The sequence below is a fragment of the Leptonotus elevatus genome, chromosome 7 (genome assembly GCF_054856555.1).
Source record: "Leptonotus elevatus isolate MCC_2025b chromosome 7, RoL_Lele_1.0, whole genome shotgun sequence".
NCBI lineage: Eukaryota > Metazoa > Chordata > Actinopteri > Syngnathiformes > Syngnathidae > Leptonotus > Leptonotus elevatus.
The window spans coordinates 8,157,798-8,179,687 of NC_141245.1; the positions used below are offsets into that span (position 1 = coordinate 8,157,798).

The window sequence follows — 21,890 nt, forward strand, 5'->3', positions numbered from 1 at the left end:
GAAACATTTATGTGCGCTCCAAAGCGACATTTTTGTGGCCACAGCAGATTCGAATGAAGATTTTCTACCGGGCGAGGCTTTATAACCTTCAGACTGCATGTGCCGTGTCAGATCATTGTGGAATTGCAGCGGGCCCATAAACCGTGATTGACGCAACAAAATGACTACCATACACCTTAACTTAGCCATAAGAACCATGACAAAGAGAAGAGGTGAGTTGTGGCACGAACACTTGTAGTTGCGTCATCATTTTTGGGACTGCTTTCCTGCCTCGGGGACTGGATGCATTAAAAAATGACTTCCCAAGTTTTTATTACACCAAGACCATCTGTTTGCCAATTGCAACTTAACAGAAGAGGGGTGACGCAATAGTACAATGACCCAAAACTAAATCAGTAATTGAATGTCGCAACAGAAGAAAGTAAGACTTCTGGAGTGGCCCATTCAGACCTGACCTCAACCCAGTAGAAATGACCTCAAGAACAAGATTCACATCAGACATCCCAATCATATTGCTGAAGTGAAACCATTTTGGAAAGAAGAACAGTCCAAAATTCCAATTCCAAAAGGTTTCCACTTTCCAACTTTCACTAGCCAGTTTGCTTTTGAAACTTTTAAACTCCTACACTTGCAAAAGTCAATACGGTACCCATCAACATCTTAGAGAGTGCAGATACAAATAACCCAGTTTATTGATAATAAACGCCGTCATTGGAGTGTAATGTAGTCCAGTGAAATGAAGCGTTTGCGTCCAGACAAAACAAAGAAACAATGCTTGTCTCTTGATTTTGATTTGTCAAACTATTATTCAGCCCTGGTTCAAAGTAGACTGAAATAAGACCTGAGACATACATGAGGATGTTTCAAATCTTACAAGATTGTTTTGTATTTTTCTGTGACGCATAAAGACAGAAAATCAGGCATTTAAGAGTTTTAGTCATATTGTGTGTGGTCTGCTTCGATAATCTCAAGAAAAGATTACCGGTGCCACATACAAAGAATTCCCCTCCACTATTGACCACAAAACAAAGTCATCTGAGGCCGAAAATCTCTCATGATCACACGCAATCTTTCCAAAACAAAAAAAGAACAGAAACTCTCAGATATGCGCTCAAATCGTACGGAAATGTTTCCAAAGAAGACCGGAGGGGGGCTAATGTTGTATGATGTTGATGTCGTCAAAAAAGTCTTGCTTGGGAAACTATTTATTGGCATCCGGGGAACCCACTTTTAAACAAAAGACAACATTGGGTAGGAAATGTTGTCTGATTTACTGCCTCTTCCTGGTTTGTCTGTCAGGATGCTTCTTTGATTGGCTTTGCTCCGTTCACGTCAGTTTAGGAGTCATTACTTGGGAGTAGTCAGCTTTCCCCACACTCATGAAGTTTTTTGTTAAATAAATATTAACACGCTCAATAAGTTTGTCAGCACTGACAGACCGTATAATAGGGACAAACCTCAGACCAAAGGATAATCTTATGGGACGATTTTAGAAGACATCAAATGGTCATCGAAACAAAAACAGCCCGGTTGTCTTGGCCTAAAATAAAACTTTATTGATCCCAAGAGGCAAATTCAATTGTCATGGTTTTACTATACGAATACCATAAATTCATCCTCTGATGGATTGGAAGGCTCGGATGAGGCTCAAAATCTGATCATCTGAAATATGTTGACAGATGTTCTCTATTACAGATTAACATCATTTTTGCGCCACAGATTATCACTGACCTCGATATAACCAGAACAGCGGCTCACTTCAAACTGTACAATTATGCTTTTCTGTATTCAAACAGCTGCTAAAAATATTCCACACTCTGTTAACTTTAATGACGAATGGGAAGGGATAATTAACACTGCAACGCAGATATAACTCGCACATTACAGACCAGGAAATCCGACACATGTACACACAGACACAGACATAAACATCTACATACAAGCGCACCATTTTAAATAACGCATAACATCTACATTACATCTATAGCCAGTCTGTGGATAGCTAGCAGCTAGCACAAGAAGCTAGCTAAGACATTACATATATAGCCAGTCTGTGGATAGCTAGCCGCTAGCACAAGAAGCTAGCTAAGAACATGCAGTCTCATACCACAGCATGATTAACTCTTAACCAGGAACATCTGGGCAAAAATAAAGCTTCTTGATAATCCTTCTGGCCTGAAAGAAGACCCTGATATGGAGAGATAAATATCGAGGAACGTTCGTTTGCACAGTGCATTCGTGAATTCAAAACAAAAAGCGGTAAGATGACGCCACTCTGGAGAATATAAAGCTATTTTCACGTGAGGAAATATGTCAGCTTTTGAAGGATGGGAGACCAACGCCATAGCTGCCAAATTGGTCATTGTTTTCAAAGTAAAAACACATGTTTGCAAATGTCTTATTTTGATTCAACACAGAAGATTTCTCTCATGAAGGACTACATAAATCAGTGAACAATTACTGTTGTATGCTGAAAATGAGAGGACTTGGACAATTTTAAATGTAAAAAAATGGCTCCAAACGATTACTCGATTATTAAAATAGTTGTCAATGACTTTGATAATCGATTACTTGTCGATTAGTCGATGTATTTTCACAGCTCTAAACACATCTATTTAATTTTTCACTAAAGGTGAATACACGAACTGGTGGGGTTCCTTACCTCCAAAAAAAATCAACAACAACTGGCCAATACAATAACATGGAGACTCTGGACCGTAATACTGCCGTGTCTACAGAACAGAAACGGGGTAGGCTAGTGTTTATGTTTCTTAATTCTCCATCTATCCATCCATGTTTGTCTTCATTCAGGTCACGGGTGAACTATAGCCTAAACCAGCTGACTTTTGGCAAAAGGCCCTGGACTTGTTGCCAGGCAATCCATACTGTGTTTTACCAAATGGATTTCATGACCAAAACCTTAAAATAGAATATAATTTGGAGTTAGCCGTGTAGACTGGTGGCTGTAAAACCAACAAACATGACAGAATGTAAACTCACAACATCGAGCAAATCATGCACAAACAGTATCTGTGTGAGAGGAGCTGACGTTTCTCGTGCTTTTGCCGTGTAACAGAGCTCAATAAGCGGCACTGTCGCTTTTTATCTGGACATGCTATTCAAATTTGAGAAGACCAAGCGCGAGCTGAGTGGTCCAAGAGCGCTTTTTAGAGTGCTAACGCCGGCTGTGAGGGCGTGTAAGTGTACAGAGTTCTGTTCAGTAATTCTTAATGGCTTTTAGCATCAACTGTAATCATTTATGACATTCTTTCTCCAAAATGACCTTGTTCTAGCGCTGTCGCCCCCCCCTACGCAAATTCACACAAAGAACTCGAAGTGCTTGTTTCTTCTTGTGTACGTCATCGCAGAAGTCTGTTGTTTGTGACAATGTGCACTTAAAAAGTTGTTACCCGGTGTTTATACTTCTGAAGTACATATTATGTAATGTAAAGTGAAGACATTGCATGAGACAAAAAATATGGAGTGGCAGTTTACAGCTTGTGATTGTTGACGGCAGCTGATATCCGCTTGAAGTCTTTCTGTTTACTACATTTGTTGAGCGTCGCAGTGTGATGTGTTACAGTATATGCAGTTTTTGGTCGTATGAATGCATGGATCTGATTTCACATGTCTCTGGAGCACTGCATGCATGTTTGTGTCCCTGCGTGTTGCGTGAAAATATAGAAGCTATGCATGGATGCATGCAGATCTGTGCTGCCTTTTTGGACCAGCAGCCAGTCTGAAGCTACGTCGTGCCTCGGTGTGTATGTGTGTGTGAGCTTGTGTGTGAAGTGAACAGCTGCTATATAGAGCCTGTCGTGGGCATGAGGTAATTAGTGCAGAAGATAATCATATTATTTGGACGGCCGACCAGCGGAGGTTCAAAGTGAGGGGAGGCAGGTGAGCTTGTATGGCCAGCAGCTGCATGTTAAATAAGTTCAAAATGAACCGCGCAAGTCTTGAAAGGGGAAGGACAAGTTAAGGTGAGAGTGAGAGAGGATAGGTGCGAGAAAACACACAAAGGGGAGTAGAGGCAAAGCAGGAAGCGCAGGAATTTCAACTAACAACACACCACGATAAAGGCCAAATTATTCTTATGTTTCTGCCTGTGTAATAGGGGTGGGAATCTTTGACTGTTTCACGATGTGATTGGATTTCGATTTTTTTTGGTCTGCGATTCGATTCAGAATCGATTTTCGATTCGGATGGCTTTTTGATGGAAATGATGTGATTGACAATGATTTCTGCTACAATTTATAGATGTGCAAATAATCCTCATGAGCTACTCCAGTGTGACTCGCTAATGCTAATTAGCGCGGCATTTTTATTACTCAAAAAAACGGCTAGTCATTCAAAACGCTTCAGGAATATATACAGAGAAGAATCTTAACATTACTCACCAGAATCTGCTCTTTCTACGTTGCAAAAAAACAACTTTTATTGGAATAACTTGATTGTGACTTTTTCCTCCTACTCTATAATGTGGCTACAAGTTAACAGTGTATCAGAACGTGTGGAACCACACTGCCCCTACGTGGCATAATCGTGTACAACATGAACAGTGCTCCCAACTAATCGTTTATGGGACATTTAAAATCGATTCTGAATCGGACAAAATGAGAATCGCAATTCTTATGAGAATCAATATTTTGGCACACCCCTACTGTGTAGGCTAATGAGCAAAAAAATTACTTTTCTTTGACAGACTTTTTAAAAGCAAGGACACAGCAACAACCTCTACATCTATTCAAACCTAATTGCTACAACGTGTACTGTATATAAGGTATATCCCCAAGGTGCGTTCAGATGCACCAAAAGAGACTTTCGATTTGCACAAATTTGGTTCTAAAATAGTATGTGTTTTAGCTTTGCATGAATGGTGGGTACATGTTTGTCACACGGCCCATTTAATGACAGATTTATTTCATGTGTCGCAAAACACAACATTATCAGTAACAAGTTCACTTAACCATTTTATATAGCAAACTGAAGTTCATACTTAAAACAAGTGATCAAGGCAACTCCTTTATAATGAGAGTTTTGCAGATACAACAATGTCAGTGAAGTCTGATAAAGAAGACCTGCACAAACATATTCATCCTTTTTATATATTAGTATTGTACAGGGCGAAAAAGGATAAAAATGCTACTTTGCTGACATTTGAACCATGCCTGCAGCCATTCTCAAAATACTAGCTGACTGGTCCTTTCACTTTTTCAATAGCATAAAACGTATTAATTATAGTATACATTTAAAGCTGTGCATGATAACAAGATTATATATTTGCCTACAAGAGTCTAAACAAATTTTGCATGGTGCGTAACTTCTGACACCAGTTTAGACTTTGCATTTCTAGAGTATGCGCACTTTGCTTGAATTTGAGGGACGACTTGTTGCGTGCGAATGGTAGTCATTGTCCAATGTGTGTAACTAATTATTTTACTCCTGGGCATGTTTTATTGCACTCATGGGATCTCAATTAAATTAGTCTTTGCAAATATAGCATATCATGAAGAAAATCGCAACAAATGCTGTAAAGTCCCGTGAATAAAAAAAAAAACAAGAAACATTTTTGGAAAAAGGTTTTATTTTTTATTTTCTATTTGTATTTTTTAAATGTTTTTAAGTGTAATTGCATATTCACTACAGTAGGGGGCAGTGGCACTGTCATTGATAATTTACTTAAATCTATTCAATCAAAAACCATTTTTCAGTTCAAATTGTATTATGTTACACCTCTACTCATTTTATTTTATTTTTGCAAATATCCCAAATCAATGGGGGTCTTATACAAGGTGCTTGATATGAAACGATAATTTTGGAAAAAAATAAAATTAAAATACAATAGAAAATAGATTAATTGATTTATAGCTTATTTAATACACAATGTAACTCATATATTTGACATACTGTAATTGAAACTACAACATTTAAAAGAAAGATTTAAAAGCAAAATATTACCCAAAAAGTATACAGTGCAAGACCGTGATTTTTGAAAACATAATTCAAAAATACTTTAAAAGAGCAGAAAAGCGCATAGATTTTAAATTGGATTTAAAAACATTTACAACTGACAGGCATGTTTTATATCTTTATTGTTGTTAGTATAAATGTACAAAAGGTATCCCATGTTTACTCTTATAGTATTGCAAAGCATGACTCTGTGCCCTTATCACAAGATAAGGACTGAAACAGTTTGTTGTTGGAACGCACTGTAAAAAAAAAATAAAAAGAGAGGGAGAGTGTGCCTCAGAGCGGTTAGGAGATTGTAACTGAGCGCACCTCTGTCCGTTCTCCTTGCGAGTAAAAAATAATCTCTTGTCTTCCTTCCTTGTCTAAATGTTCTAGGTTGACTGAACCTGACAATTAATAGATTAAATAATATAAATAAATAAAGAAGTACATGAGTACAGAGAAAAAAAAAAGGTGTTTTTATTATGGGACATATTATACTTAGGTATGTGTTTTTCCGATAAGATTGAATTTTTTGCAACTAACTGTGCATGTTGCACAAATAAGAGACAGATGATTGAGAGTGAGTCTAAATGATGCCATCATAAATACTACACCTTGCACACCTGCTGGTCAACTGAAGTGACTCTAGTTAAGTTAACTAGTAGGGATGCACGATAATATCAGTGGCCGATAATTATCGGCAATTATCAACCATTTGACGGCATACAGACAAACCAGATAATAGAAAGAAATCCGCCGATAATAATAGACTTGCCGCTTTAGTCCATCTGTTGTGGTTGTGGCTCAAGTTGTGTTTTTCCCCAAAATGTTACCCTCGCAGTTTTGTGTTGTATTTTTAAAACATGGCAAACTCAAAATTAGTTACTGGTTGTCTTTGAAGCAGAGATATCAATAAAATTCAGCTTCATGGTGTGTTTCGATATATTTGTACTTATAGTAGGACTGGAAAGTATATTTGTATTTAAGTTAATTTTGCAAACAATTATCGGCTTACTTATCGGTAATCGGTTCTAAATTATTGGTTTATCGGTATCGGTTGAAAATAGCATTATCGTGCATCCTTGTTAACTAGGCAATATATTAGAGGCACATCTCTGCAGTAAAATTTTATATTCAATATCTTGAAAATAATTTCCTTAGATTGTGCGTCGGTACATAATCTATGTTTGTTCTCTGAAATGCTCTTCAGGCTCTATCTGAACACACCTTGTTACAACTCAGCATTGGAATCATATGTACCTGTTTTGACTGCAAGATGTCAAGGTGAAAGCAGCCATCCACATGAGGCATAATGCAGCGAGGTTACATTGGAAAGTGAGTTAGAATAATCTCAACTACTCCCCAGGCTGCTGGACTATGTTCTCTGCATGGCTCCTTTAATTCATTGTTACTTCACGTAAAAGCTACGGCGTTGGCCGCAGCTTCACTATGGATGAGTGAGTGTGTGTAAGTGACTGCACCTGTTCTGGCTGGTTGGCATTGGACAGTGGGATCACCATCCAGATGATGTTGAGGTTGTTGAGAGCAGCGCTGGTGGTGAATGAGCAAGGCAGGACGGCTGCTTGGCCTCGGGCTACCTGGATACTGCTCTGTGACACCATCACATCCAGTGCGTGTACGCTCACTGCAGGGGAAGGGCAGAAATCCATCAGTGACTTCATACACAAAAGTCTATTGGGGCTCAACCCATATATTCTTTTTTAAAGCCGATACCGATTTGGGGCAGAAAAAAATACCGATGACAGATTAATTGATCGATTAAATTAAAATATATATATATATAATGCATAAACTATTTTTTCAAATATCTGTGGATTTTCTATCTTAGCTAGCTGGCCTGGCACCTATTTCCTGCCATTAGCAGCTGTCACCTGTAAATATACTGTATGTTCTTTTTTCTTTCACATTACAGAATGCATTGTGTGGCGCGACACATAATTTTGTGTTATTATTTTCTATCACATTAGGATGTGTTTAAAGAGTGACATCCAGCTCAATTCCTTACACCCCTTGCATTGCTCATATTACACATTGCTTACAAAAATTAAGATTCACTTAGTTTTGAATGGCAAATCCATAGAATGATTTCATTAAATTGTATACATTCAAGGATACGAGGTTATTGTATAGATTTTTGTATAATAATGAAATGGTTGTTAGTTGTGTAGAACTACTGAAAAGGTTTAAAAAAATATAATACAAATTTATACAATTTAAAAAATCTGCAAAAATTGGCCTTTTGAAGAGCCATAATCGGCAGTTCTATTGAGCCGGCCGATTAATCGGTCAGGCCCTAATTTTTAATTTTGTTGATCGTATTATTGAAGAACTGCACATCATGCCGAGAGCTAGAGCGATAATATGTTAGGTTAACTTAAATATTTCTGAGTCAATCCAGTATGATTATGTCATTGTTAGTAGGGATGTAACAATAACCGCAATATCGTGATATCGCAATATTAAAATTGCCACGGTATCGTCGTCGCCATGCTACGATATTTAAAGCACCACATCTCCAACAAAAGCGTTACTTTCCACCTGCTTCAGCCAAGCGCAGCATTATGAACTACATAGACTATGACACTTTACGCTGCTGAGCCAATAGTAACATACGATGTGCGTTGTTTACTTACAAAGTAATTCAAGATGGCGAAGGGCGGCAAAAATACTGGCATAGTGGCATGGATATAGCAAACAACTCAGAGGTTGATATATATAAAGTATTATGAGCTTCTTTTTTTTTATTGCAAACACCATTACAATATTGTGATAATTATCGTACCATGAGGTTCATATCGTGATAATATATAATATAATGAGAATATTTGACTCATATCTTGTACAGAATCTCATTGAACTGTGTTGGCATTTGTCCACTCAGTATTATGGAATTGAAATGTTACATGTAAAATATTACACAGTAAGTCTGCATCTAGTATAGCTTAATTTATGTCTACATCCAACAGATGCATAACTTGGGGGGGAAATGAATTTGTCCGGAGTGTTGTTGAAATATGAGTTGTAAATAACAGTTTTACTGTTATGTGCTTTTACAAGATAAGTCATGCTTGCCCACAGCTCGCTCCCCTTTGCATTCAAGGGTCTTTGCATCGTTATAGACAAACAAACATGATTTCTAAACCAAGCTCCTCTTTTGAAGTGCTTTTATCATACACCCTCACGCACACACATTGTGAAATGTGCCATGAGATAAAACACCGCAATTACACCTAAATTAACACAAGTGTGTTATTGGTGTGGTGTATTCAAAGCTTGTTGTTTGTGAAATATTTACCCTTACAAAGCAAGGAGCAATGGAGCCGGTTTGCTCATCTAGCCGCAGCTGTCGGATATAACAGACTCACAAAGACAGATATGAACATGCACAACCTATTTCTAGTTCAGCTAAAGAAATTACAGCCTAAACTAAGTTACGTCTCCCCCCACAAGTCACGTCCGAAACACTCAATGACTTCATCTTATCGAAAGATTGTGAGGGGGATGATCCCTCTGATAGAATTACAGATAATTGATCATGTCCTGTTAATCTTCTTTGTTAGTGATGTCGTCTGATCTTGCATCAAAAGTCAAGCCAAATGTGCAAGCACACTAAATACTAAATATGGATCTTGGCTTGTTTGTGTTTTGTCTAGCTCACAAAGTACATGCCATTTGGCATCCGCTATCACCTATGGGATGTCGATTTTTATTTTTATTTTTTCTGCCTGTTGCTTTCTTGGCCTGGCTACAACCTGCTAGACCTCCCACGCTTTCTTCTGGCTGGAAGACACAGCAATGTTCTACACACTCACTATTGACACAAGGGAGGTCGGCTAAACCACTCATCATTGATATAGTCATGAAAACACACATCAATTATTCAAGCCTTTTTACTTAAAGATATTCCACTCAAATGTCATCCCCGCTGTGACTCCTTTGTACCAATCAATGTGCATATGGTAAGCCGACAGCGTCCTCATTACAGGTAAATGACCTGCCGTTGAGTCATATTGAATGCAAGAAAAATGGGAACAAAAACAAGTCAAAAACAGACAGGCTGGCAGAAAGAAAGAAAGAAAAAAAGAAAGAAAGAAAGAAAAAACTAAGAAAGACAGAAAGCAAAAAACAGAAAGAAAAGAAAGAAAGAAAGACAGAAAGAAAGAAAAAACAAAGAAAGAAAGAAAAAAGAGGGTAAAAAAAGAAAAAAAAACAAGAAAGAAAGAAAGACAGACAAAAAGCAAAAAACAGAAAGAAAGACAGACAGAAAGCAAAGAAAGAAAGAAAGACAGAAAGAAAAAACGAGAAAGAAAGAAAGAAAGAAAAAAGAGGGTAAAAAAAAGAAAAAAAAACAAGAAAGAAAGAAAGACAGACAAAAAGCAAAAAACAGAAAGAAAGACAGACAGAAAGCAAAGAAAGAAAGACAGAAAGAAAGGAAAGACAGAAAGAAAGAAAAAACAAAGAAAGAAAGAAAAAAGAGGGTAAAAAAAGAAAAAAAAACAAGAAAGAAAGAAAGACAGACAAAAAGCAAAAAACAGAAAGAAAGACAGACAGAAAGAAAAGAAAGAAAGAAAGACAGAAAGAAAGAAAAAACGAGAGAGAAAGAAAGAAAGAAAGAAAAAGAAAAAAGAGGGTAAAAAAGAAAAAAAATGAGAGAGAAAAGAAAGAAAGACAGACAGAAAGAAAAAAAGACACAAAGCAAAAAGGAAAGAAAGAAAGAAAAAAAGAAAGAAAAACTGAAAGACAGAAAGCAAAAAAGAAAGAAAGAAAGACAGAAAGAAAGAAAAAACAAAGAAAGAAAGAAAGAAAACAAGACAGAAAGAAAGACAGAAAGCAAAAAAGAAAGAAAGAAAGCAAGACAAAGAAAGAAAGAAAGAAAGAAAGAAAGGAAGGAAGAAAGCAAAAAAGAAAGAAAGACAGACAGACAGAAAGCAAGACAGAAAGAAAGAAAGAAAGAAAGGAAGGAAGAAAGCAAAAAAGAAAGAAAGACAGACAGACAGAAAGCAAGACAGAAAGCAAGAAAGCAAGAAAAAAAGAAAGACAAACAGAAAGAAAGACAGAAAGAAAGGAAGAAAGCAAAAAAGAAAGAAAGCAAAAAAGAAAGAAAGCAAGACAGAAAGCAAGAAAAAAAGAAAGAAAGCAAGAAAGAAAGAAAAAAAGCAAGAAAGCAAGAAAGAAAGAAAGAAAGAAAGGAAAAACGCTAAAGGAGCAATTTCCCGTCGAAGCTCTCCCTCCCCAAGGCAGCGGTATGTGAAGCTCACAATAGCTGTAGGCCTCATTTGACAACACAGGAGTTCTCAAATCTGTGCCCAGAATGAAAAAAAAACACACAAATGTAAAAAGAAAAGAAAGAAATGCATACCTTTTGGTGAATCTATATATAAAGACAACAATCCATTGCATCGCTCAGCCTCAAGGATTAGTGTTTACGATCCACCATCGCTGGTTGGAACGTACTGCATGGTGTTAGTAGACTAGATAATGTATGTTAAGATGCGTAAAGTTGAAATTGGAAACTATCCATCCATCCATTTTCTGAACCGCTTATTCATTGATGTTAAAATGCAAGTTTAGCCTAACTTGAGATACCGAGAACATATACAGATGACTTTTAGTGTGACAATAGAGCGTGATTTTTGTTTTTGCCCTCAAAGAGATACAAGCAAACCATCAGATGCCTCGAGTGCAAGAAATACTTTGTGACACACTGTTAGAGAGGCATAGATTGAGGAACCAAATCCGAAGTGTCCATCTATGTATGGGTTTTAGGTCGTTGAGGTAGCCACAAGGCCCGGGAACCTTACGACGGCAGTGGTTTCAGGTCTTATCTTGAAGTTATGACAACAACTTTCAACTCAGATTCTTGGTTCATAGTGTTGATTAAATGAATGTCCCTTTTCCGTGTTGGTGGTTGTTTTGCCCTTCACGTGTAAAATGTTCCACCTGTGACCTTTTGGTAAGCTTTTTGGGTACGCAAGACTCAGCAAGGATGACGTAGAGTTTGACTACAGTATTACTTGGCATTGCCTCATGACTGTGCATACTGCTTAATGTTGCCGGTTTTTCTGCTCCAGGACTTTCACAGAATGCTGAGAAGTTTTTGGTCTCTGAGGGTCTAAGGAACAAATAAATGCCAAACTCAATTAAGTAGTCATCAACTCGAATTAGTGGTGGCTCACTGGCCATTCAGAGTCCTTTTATAATAACTATAACTGATACTATACTGATTGACGTTCCTAGCTGATTGGATGATGATGTGACAAATCTGGGCCACGACAGTAATGATTTAGTTGTCTAGTGCAGAATAGTTTGTAAAATTGATGAACGATGCTTATTTCATTGTCTCTCATTTTTTTAAAGTTTGTAACGGTCTTCTTCTTTTCCTTTTGGCCTTTCCCTTCAGGGGTCGCCACAGTGAATCAGTTGCCTCCATCTAACCCTGTGCTCTGCATCCTCTGCTCTCACACCAACTACCTTCATGTCCTCTTTAACTACATCCATAAACCTCCTCTTTGGTTTTCCTCTCGACCTCCTGCCTGGCATTTGGAAACTCTGCATCCTTCTACCAATTACTCACTATCTCACCTCTAGACATGTCCAAACCATCTCAGTCTGGCCTCTCTGACTTTCTCTCCAAAGCCTCTAACATGTACTGTCCATCGGATGTACTCATTTCTGTTTTTATCCATCCTGGTCACTCCCAAACATAATCTCAGCATCTTCATCTCTGCCACCTCCAGCTCTGCCTTCTGTCTTTTCCTCAGTGGCACTGTCTCCAGACCAAACAACATCGCTGGTCTCACCACAGTTTTATAAACCTTTCCTTTCATTTGAGCTGGAACTCTTCTCTTCTTTTCTCCATCGGTTGCAGTCTGCCTGCACACGTTTCTTCACTTCTTTTCCACACTCTCCATTGCTCTGGACTGTTGACCCTAAATACTTAAACTCCTCCACCTTCTTGCTCTCTTCTTCCTGTAACCTCACTCTTCCATTTGGGTCCCTGCCATTCACACACAGATACTCCGTCTTGCTACGGCTAACCTTCATTCCCCTCTAGCTTCTCCTCCACCTGTTCCCTGCTCTCACTACAGATCACAATGTCATCAGCAAACATCATAGTCCATGGAGATTCCTGTTTAACCTCATCTGTCAACCTGTCCATTACATAGCAAACAAGAAGGGGCTTAGAGCTGATCCCTGATGTAGTTCCACCTTCACTTTGAACTCCTCCGTCACACCTACAGTACACCTCACCACTGTCTTACAGTCTTCATACATGTCCTGCACCCCTTGAACATACTTAACATAATGGTGACTATACAAATTATTGAGCTTTAGATAGAGTACCTGCACTACTTAATATTTTGTTGATTATTCTTGCCAGGGGCAGAGCTCACTAGTTGTCTTGATTATGTAAATTGTCACACGATGGTAACAGATACCACTGGAATCATATTCTCTCCACTCGGACTATCCAATTTCGGTAACTTAAAACTGTCTCATATATCATAATATACATCCATGATAGTTAAATTCCAAATAGACCATCAAAAGGGGTCAGCAGAAATTAAATACATATATAAATTATAAATATTGTTTTTAATGGATTTTTTTATGTTAAACTTTTATGAAACTCTTTATTTGAACTTCATGTTTACTGGTTGAAAGTTAGTTGAAGACAGAGCAAATGAGAAAAGTATGGTTTCTGGGGAGGCCACATTGAAACTATCACTACAGGCAATGCAACAGCCCTTGAGGAGCGAAGGGATAAACAACACTGAGGATCTGTTGGAAACCTCAACGTTTCTCATTCAGGAGCCAAATGTCAAAACTGATGCTGATTAATGCATGAGACACCACAGACAGAAGGTACTGTACATCGGTAAATGCGTACTGTACATGCTGTACGCGTGCGAGGGTTAAGTTCAAGGTGCATCCATGCTGGCAGAGAGAACAAAGATTCCAATACTTTACATTCTACACATTTTTAATTCACCTTAAAGATCCTCCCCACGCAGATACACACACACAAACGGTCGCTCAAGTTTTTCGCATACTGTAATTTAGTTCTTACATATTTTATTCTCATGCTATATACTTATTTCAGTTTCAAAGAGCTCAGATAGACCTGATACTAGGGATGTAACTATAGCCAAATGTCACAATATGGTATTATTATGGTATGGACCTCACGATACAATAATTATCACGATATTGTGTGCAGGTTGGCAATATATATTTTAAAAAAAATCACAATATTGTAAAAAAAAAAAGAAGAAAAAATCGTATTGGGGAAAAAAAGCACAATTTTGTAAGAAAATTAATAAAAATAGCAGTGACAAAGAAATTGGCTTGGCCAGTCATTTTAATGTCGTGCTCCTATTGGCTCAGCAGCACAAAGTGTAATGGTCTATGTCGTTCTCATTGCTGTGTTTGGCTGAAGCGCGCCAAAAGTAATGTATGTTGACAGATGATGAAAATATTTGCTGGTACGACTGAATTATGTCTGGTAAGAACATCATGTTGTCCATGTGAGCACCATAATCGACCTACAATCACTAATACCACTTAATATTGAGGTACTTTCTTGCTAATGCGCACACACATTGTGAATTGAGTGAACTTGTGGAGGAGCTTAAACGTGTTATGTTAAATATTATTCACATTCATAATAAAACCCAGAAAACTAGACAGCAAAGAGTTGGCATTTTTTATGCATGATAACCATCTTTCTTTCTAACTGCATTTATTTGTGTAAGCGTGAGACTTCCATGGACGGGGGAAGAGTCTGGGAGTGATGAGAGATCGAGCGTAAAAACGCATGTATCTCTTGCTCGAGGGGTAACAGTTGGCCATGCCGATCCCATTTTAAGTTTAATCTGCATCCTTTTATAGCGTTTGAATAGTTGGACTGAAATGGCAAATAACTTTACTATCTATACTGAGTGAAAACATTGAACATTTTGTATTTCTCTACGCCTCTGGCTGCATACAAGCAAAACTCTCCGTCCCAGGTGGTTCATGGTGAGTTGTATTTGTTTTTTTATCACTGCCCATGATGTAACACATCATGCAAAACCAACAGGCGAGCAAAGAAATCCGTGGGAAACTCAGGTGGTATATTTGTGTACCCAGCTGTTTGATGGCAATTCATCATCACTAAACTCACAGCATATTGATGGAAAAATTAGGTCGCATGCTACCTTGCTTTGCTTTCCTTTCTAATTTAGTCTTTACTTAATCTATACCATTTTCAGAAAAAAAAAGTGTTAGTGACCTGGGTGGATTATATATATATATATTTGCTTTTGTTTGGAATTTAAGGCCTCCACCCCGTTGCAAAAAAGATGGAGTAACAGTAGACTGGGCAAAACACACCTGTTGGAACTAACAACAGATGAACAGAGTGGCAAGAGCTGTCCTAATTGTGTACAGGAGCATCCCCAAAAGGCTCGGTTATTCGCAAGCAAGGATTGGTAGAGTTTGATATTTTGTGAGCACTTTAAGAACAACACTTCTCAACATATGCAAGGAATTCATGCATTTCATCATCTACAGTCCACATTTTCAAAAGATTCAAGGAATCTGGAAAATGTTCTGCACGGAAGCAGTGAGGTCAAATATCAACATTGAATGCCTGTCGATCGCTCAGGCTGCAGTAAAACAAAACAAAACACATCATTGTGTAAAGGTTATTGTGACGTGGGCTCATGAACACTTCAGGACACCATTGTCAGTTAACACATTTGGTTGCTACATATACATGTAAATGCAAGTTAAACCTACCATACAAAGCAAAAGTTATATATCAGCAACACCCAGAAACGCCACCGGCTTCTCTAAGCTCATCTGAGATGGACTGATGCAAAGTAAAAAAGTGTGCTATGGTCTGACAAAGAGGATAAGGACCATTGAGAGCTTTTAGCGCATAGTTCAAAAGCCAGCATGTGTGATGATATAGGGGTGTGTTGGTGCCTAGCATACCTAGCATTGGTAACTTGCACATCAGTGAAGAAACTATTAATGCTGAAAGGTTTTGGAGCAATATATGCTGCCATGCAAGCAATGATGTATTTTTCAGGGTTGTCCATGTTAAGCCACATTATGCGTGTGTTACAACAGTATGGCTTTGCAGTAAAAGAGTGTGAGAACGAATCTGGCCTGGCAGCAGTCCAGACCTGTGAAGCACTACGATGCGCAAATTACGACAATGGACAATGCATTGTTAAGCAACTCGAGTAGTACAACCTCTGAAATCTTCGCACTTGTGAGAAGCTGCAGCCATTGTCTGTCACTCATAGGTGCCCGGAATATTCTGTAGAAATAAAAGCTTTGAAGCAACTGTTCATCGATCTCCAGCCTGTATTCAGATAATCAACATTCTCTCTACCCGAAAGAAAACGAACATGCGGAAGACAAAGCTTTTCTTCTAACAAGAGTCAAACAGGCACATGGCCAAGACTGGAAGGATGAAAGAATCACCCCACCAGTCATTTACAGCAAAGATAGATATTTATTTTTGTTATCAAGTTTTCATGGAAAAATGTATCAATCAACTACATCATGTGCATTTGTCGGCATAAAGTAAAATGACAAATCTTGAAATTCATGGATTTATCAGTGCAACAGAAAACTTAAATAATTAGCCACTCCCTCAATAATCATGTTAACTACATTATGTCTGACACCACATACATCTTTTTTAAAATCAACTTAGTGGTTAAAATGTGAATTACGCCTGACACTCTTGTCTCCCAGAATTCTGCGCTACATCTTTTCAACTGACACTTGATACACATTCAAATTACAGTGGTAACGGTAGTTTTAATCATCATTCAAAATTTCAAGCCATTTATCCTGTTATCTGAATAACTCTGCCTTAGGTTAGTGTATGTGTTTATTAGTGGTGAAAGGAAGAGGCATTGCCAACCCGAAGTATGTGTGAGGTCATGATGAAAATGTCTACAACCAAATGTAAAGTTTCAAGATATCATCGATCAATCCATCTTCTGTAAACGCTTATCCGGCTTATTACAGTCATCATTGAGCTGGAGTCTATCCCAGTTGACCAGTGGCCAGCCAACTCCCAGTTAACTATTAGTACAATCAAAATACAAGAATCACACAAGACATATTGCTACAACAGAGAAATAAACCAACAAATGTATTTCACGGAGAAACAAATGCTGTGAACACAAATCTCAGTACTTCATCATTTATCACTCTATGAAGTATAAACCTCAGTCAAATAAGTGATTACGTGTGAAGACAACAGTACCTATTTTAAATAGTTTTATGACAGTGGTGATTTCCCAAAGTTAAAACCAACAATTGGGAAAACTAAATATCTCTCTTCATCTGTAGCCATGTGTTTTCATTGCGTGAGGGATTTGAGATTGATATTTTTTTCCAAAACCAAACTATGATGTCAGCTCAGTGTCTGCCAATGATTTGCTCACATGACTTTGCCTATTTACATCCATTTCCATGCCTTCCACTGATCTCCCGGTGCTGCACTCCACACTCCTCGGGCTGTCCGCCAAACATTTGCCCATCGACAGAGCTTTAGAAATCTCTTGCTCATCCTTTCTCTCATCCTCGGCCCCGCCCATCCTCGTTGACCTATTAGCCACATAGACAACTGCCGAACAGGACTCACTTGACTTGCCTTCATATGCTAGTCTCCCGTAATATGTACTGCAAAAAGCTTCAATTTGACAAAGATGAAGAAGCTTTGTGTGGTAGTTTAAGTTATCATAATATCAAGTGGACTTAAGTATCTCTTTGCAAGTTACTTAGATGACTTCACCACACTACAAAAAAGGATTTACCACAAAAAAAAATATCAGTGCCTAGGCATGAAGATTATTTAACATGTATCTTTAAGAGACAGTATTTTACAACTTTACTTGTGGTATTTGGTCACACCAAATCACATGAGAATCAGCACATTCAGACCTCCTCCTCATGAGACCTAAGATGGTCTGTTAAGGAGAGCTAAAGCTGACCACTTTAGATCCATTAGGTATGCATGAACAACCCCTCAGTCAAAAACTTGCTAACTTTGCAAAACAGCGTGCACACTGTTTTGGTGAGACAAATAAGAATGGAACTGATATTCGTCCACAGCAATAATTACCACTTCTACTACCGTGAAAGAAAGCTGGCGACCAGTGATTAACATTAAACTATTGTGCTTGACTGGGTAAAGTGAGTGAGCAGAAGGTTAAAGTAGGCCAGCACTACCCTTGTGCACAGATAAGCCTGGGCACTGGAAGACTACTGATAAAGCAGTGAACAGATGGCTCAGTACATGCATACCCGAACTTAACTAACAGACACACACAACACACACTCACGCACACACATTGTCCAAAACCATAACGTACCTACTACTTCAGTGGCATACACTAATCACAAGCAGCCAGCCCTGGTCTTAACACACTTCACATGCTTACTCAGATTAAATACAGCATAAAAAAAACAACATGCTTGTTTACAAAAATGACATCAGAGTAAGAAGACCTGAATTCTCCCAAAAGACTCCACCAGCTACCTCGTATAACGCCTCTGTGTGGAGTAATTCCATTTCCTGGCAAACTGCACGTTTGGCAAACCTGTCACAATGTCTGCATATAAATCTAGCTTCCTGGCAAGCATACTGATCTACCAGTAAGATGACATGATTGGCAAGCGGCTCAATTTTGGTCTTTGGCAGCTGTAATCCTGAAGTCCCTTTTGACTGGGTGACACGCTGCTGCTTCTCTCAATTAAGTCCAAAAGAGCAATCTGGTCATGCCAGCTTGGTTTCAAGGTACATCTTGAACAAAGTAAAGACATACGTGAAGAGACAGACCAGGAGATTTTTAGTGAGATAATACAAATAAATGATCCAGAAACTTTGAAAGGCCATGTAAGCAAAGCGTCATAACACAAAAATGCTCTTATTCAGGTTTTTAAAAACTAAAAATAAGACCCCTGGGTTACATCTTTTCTAACATTATTGTTATTATTGGTCATATAAACACATTTGGAATACCTCAATTGAATGGGGCATTGTTCTATGTTGTGTGCATGCTATATTCGCGAGGCATCTTGGTCTTTGGAGTACAGGAATGACTTGTATATGCTGCTCTATCCCACTCGCTAAACGTGCCTCACTTGAACACAGTGATTTCTCAGCAGTCGTTTCACATTATTTTCTGTCCGCACAACGAAAATGCCAGTGTGTATCTATACACATATACTGTATATGAGGATATAATGTCTTTTATTGACCGTATAAAAGTTAAAAGCGGAAATGACGTCCGTGAGTCGCGGTTTCGATCGGGTTTTCCAATTGACACACAATGACCACGTGTATGGGAATAACCAGAATTTTTACCTTAAACTAAATATTGACTGCAGGCAAACACAGCCAATGAGAGGCATCTGCCAATCAATGAAATTGGAATGTATCAAAACACCCTTGTTTATATTCTAATCAGCTAGGTCATCTAAAGCCCAATTCACACTGACTGCGGAGTGGATTCTGTGTTTTTTGTCTTTTAAATGGCAGACTCCCTCCCCCCAAAAATGAGTTAGCAAGCGGTTTTATTTCGAAATATACCGGATCTACCTTGATGCCGACGCCTGACTTCCTGTCTGGCGTGTGTAGTTTCTTCAGCTTCATGAAAATCCGGAATGCAGAATCCGGAAAAAATAGAAACCATGCAGCTCCGCATCTGATAACGCACCGCACTGAAGTTGGTGTGAATTGACACGCAGACTCAAATGCTTTCTATTCCTTGCGGCGTCTGTGCGGATGCCGTTCCGCATCTGTTACGCATTCAGTGTGAATTGGACGTAAGGCCAAAGTTTTTTGTGCCATGTTTGTCATTTGTTCAAGGTGTTCGTTTTTTCTTAGAGGTCAAACTAGTGAATCTCTCATGGGGAGGATAAATACGACAATTTGAACCGTCCAGTTGGGGTCGATTCACTGTCCTGGACATACCTTGGAAGTGTGCAGTCTCACTGTCTTTAACCACTGTATTCTCTCTAGTATCTGCAGGTTAAGGACAAATCCTGACACTCTCTCCACTGTCTGGGTTAGGTTAACCTAAATGCAGTCTAAGCCTCCAGCCAGAGCAAGCAGATAATACTGGTGTGTCTATTCCTGGAACCATCAGTTAGCCTGAGGTAATCTTGTCTACACCACCCTGTACTAATTGTCTTGTAAGTCTGTGTTGATTGTACTTCAGCACTCTTGAGTTTGCGCGTACGCAAATGATTCTCTCTCTCTACCTTTACTGTAGTTATTTGAAATCTAACAATTTTTGCCCAAAAGCTGGCAAATACCTAACCCTGGGAATCAGCAGGTCCTCAGCAGGTGGTTTCATCCAAAAAGGATGAGGGCTTGTAACAATGTATCTTCTCTTTGCTCCCCTGAGTGTCTCACCTTCACTACAAACGCTCACTCAACTGGGTTTCAATTGATCTGATTTTGTGTTAGAGATTCAATATATGACAAGGTTGTTTCTTGTTCCTCATCGAGTTGAATGGAAGTTGAAGCACTGAATATGAGGCAGGGGGGGCGGTTGGTTTCTCACAGATCGCTTCAATAATTTTGCTGAAAGCAATGCTTTTTGTTACAATTACTCTCCTGCTTCACATTCGCACTGCTGTGATTTCACATGGGACTGAAGGAACAGTCGCCTCTGATCGGAGGCCTGAGGCTTGCAGTGCCTGCACTTCACATAAAATGAATGTGTCCAATAATTGTTCTGAATCCAGGCTCGATACAGTACATAGTGTTTGCTGGGGTTTTGTGTTCTCCAAATGCATTGTTAGTTAGATGCATCTTTTTCTGAAGAACTCAGCTGAAACGTCTCTCGCTTTTCATTTCAGATTTCCAAAGACAAGACCGCTTGATTTGCAATATGAGATTATCAATTTTCTAAGTGTTCTTACTAGCAGATACAGTAAGAATACACAGGTGCACATGTGCACTGAAAATATTAAAAGCTTACCAGATTCAAGTGTGTCACTGCACATTTGCGTACCAAGCATTTGAAGGCGGGGGGTCGGACGAGGCTCGACCAGTGTTGTGTCGTACTGAATGGAATCATTTCATGAACTGATTTGTGCCTCTCTCAGCTCAGTTGAGCTCAGCCTCCAGCGTGTGCCATGTGAGAAACTCCCCCGCAAACGATGGCTGAGCACGGAGGGCCTGCCGGAGAGGTGGCCAGGCCTCATGGGCATTTTGCTCTTGCTAAATCAGCTGATCGCGCAATCCTATACTGTAAGCAGTGGCCATGCTTGCTCGAATGGCGACCTGTGAGATCCTTTAATGGCAGACCTCACTCAACCTATAAGTATATTTTAAGGCCGGATTGCACCAACAAGGTTTAACTTTAAAACCAGATTGAATCATGGTATAAATTGAAAATTGTTGCACCAGAACTTTAAACTGTGATCGAGAATGAATTTAAACTGACAGTTGGAAACTTTAACAATGGCTGCATATTTTTGGTGGATAGAGCAAATTAATGAAGTTCCTTGAAGTAAATTGAGAGACAGGCTCAAACCTCTTGAATTTTACCATGAAGAGGAATTTTTGGTGAGATAGCCGTTTTCTAAGGCAACTGTTTTGGAGATGAACAGGAAGTCTGGACCAACTGTCAAACACTAACAGAAATGCAGCTGTACCGCTGATGCTACAACACCAGCTTTTGTTTTTAAGTTTTAAGATGACATCTCTTTCCTCTTTCACTCCGGTCAATTCGTTAAAACTGTCAGCCAGTTGCTGCCGAAAAGTATACTTTCTTTGCCCATATTACTCCATTAATTTGGTCATCTTGAGCTTCTATTCCATCCATTATAACGTAGCAGATCAAGTTAGCAACGTTAGGCTAAGTTTTTGCAAGCTAGCAACAGCA

At 38.8% G+C, this 21,890-nt stretch overlaps 1 protein-coding gene across 3 annotated transcripts in view; it reads right to left on the reverse strand.

Moving 5' to 3' along the window:
• The window catches only part of igsf11 (immunoglobulin superfamily member 11), a 109,556-nt gene that overhangs the window by 16,424 nt on the left and 71,242 nt on the right, over positions 1–21,890 (reverse strand). For 2 of the 3 annotated variants that reach the window (XM_086081525.1, XM_086081524.1), the window contains one exon: positions 7,437–7,600. In XM_086081525.1, the coding sequence (XP_085937651.1) occupies positions 7,437–7,600 (164 nt within the window). The other variant, XM_086081526.1, reaches the window with a different exon arrangement.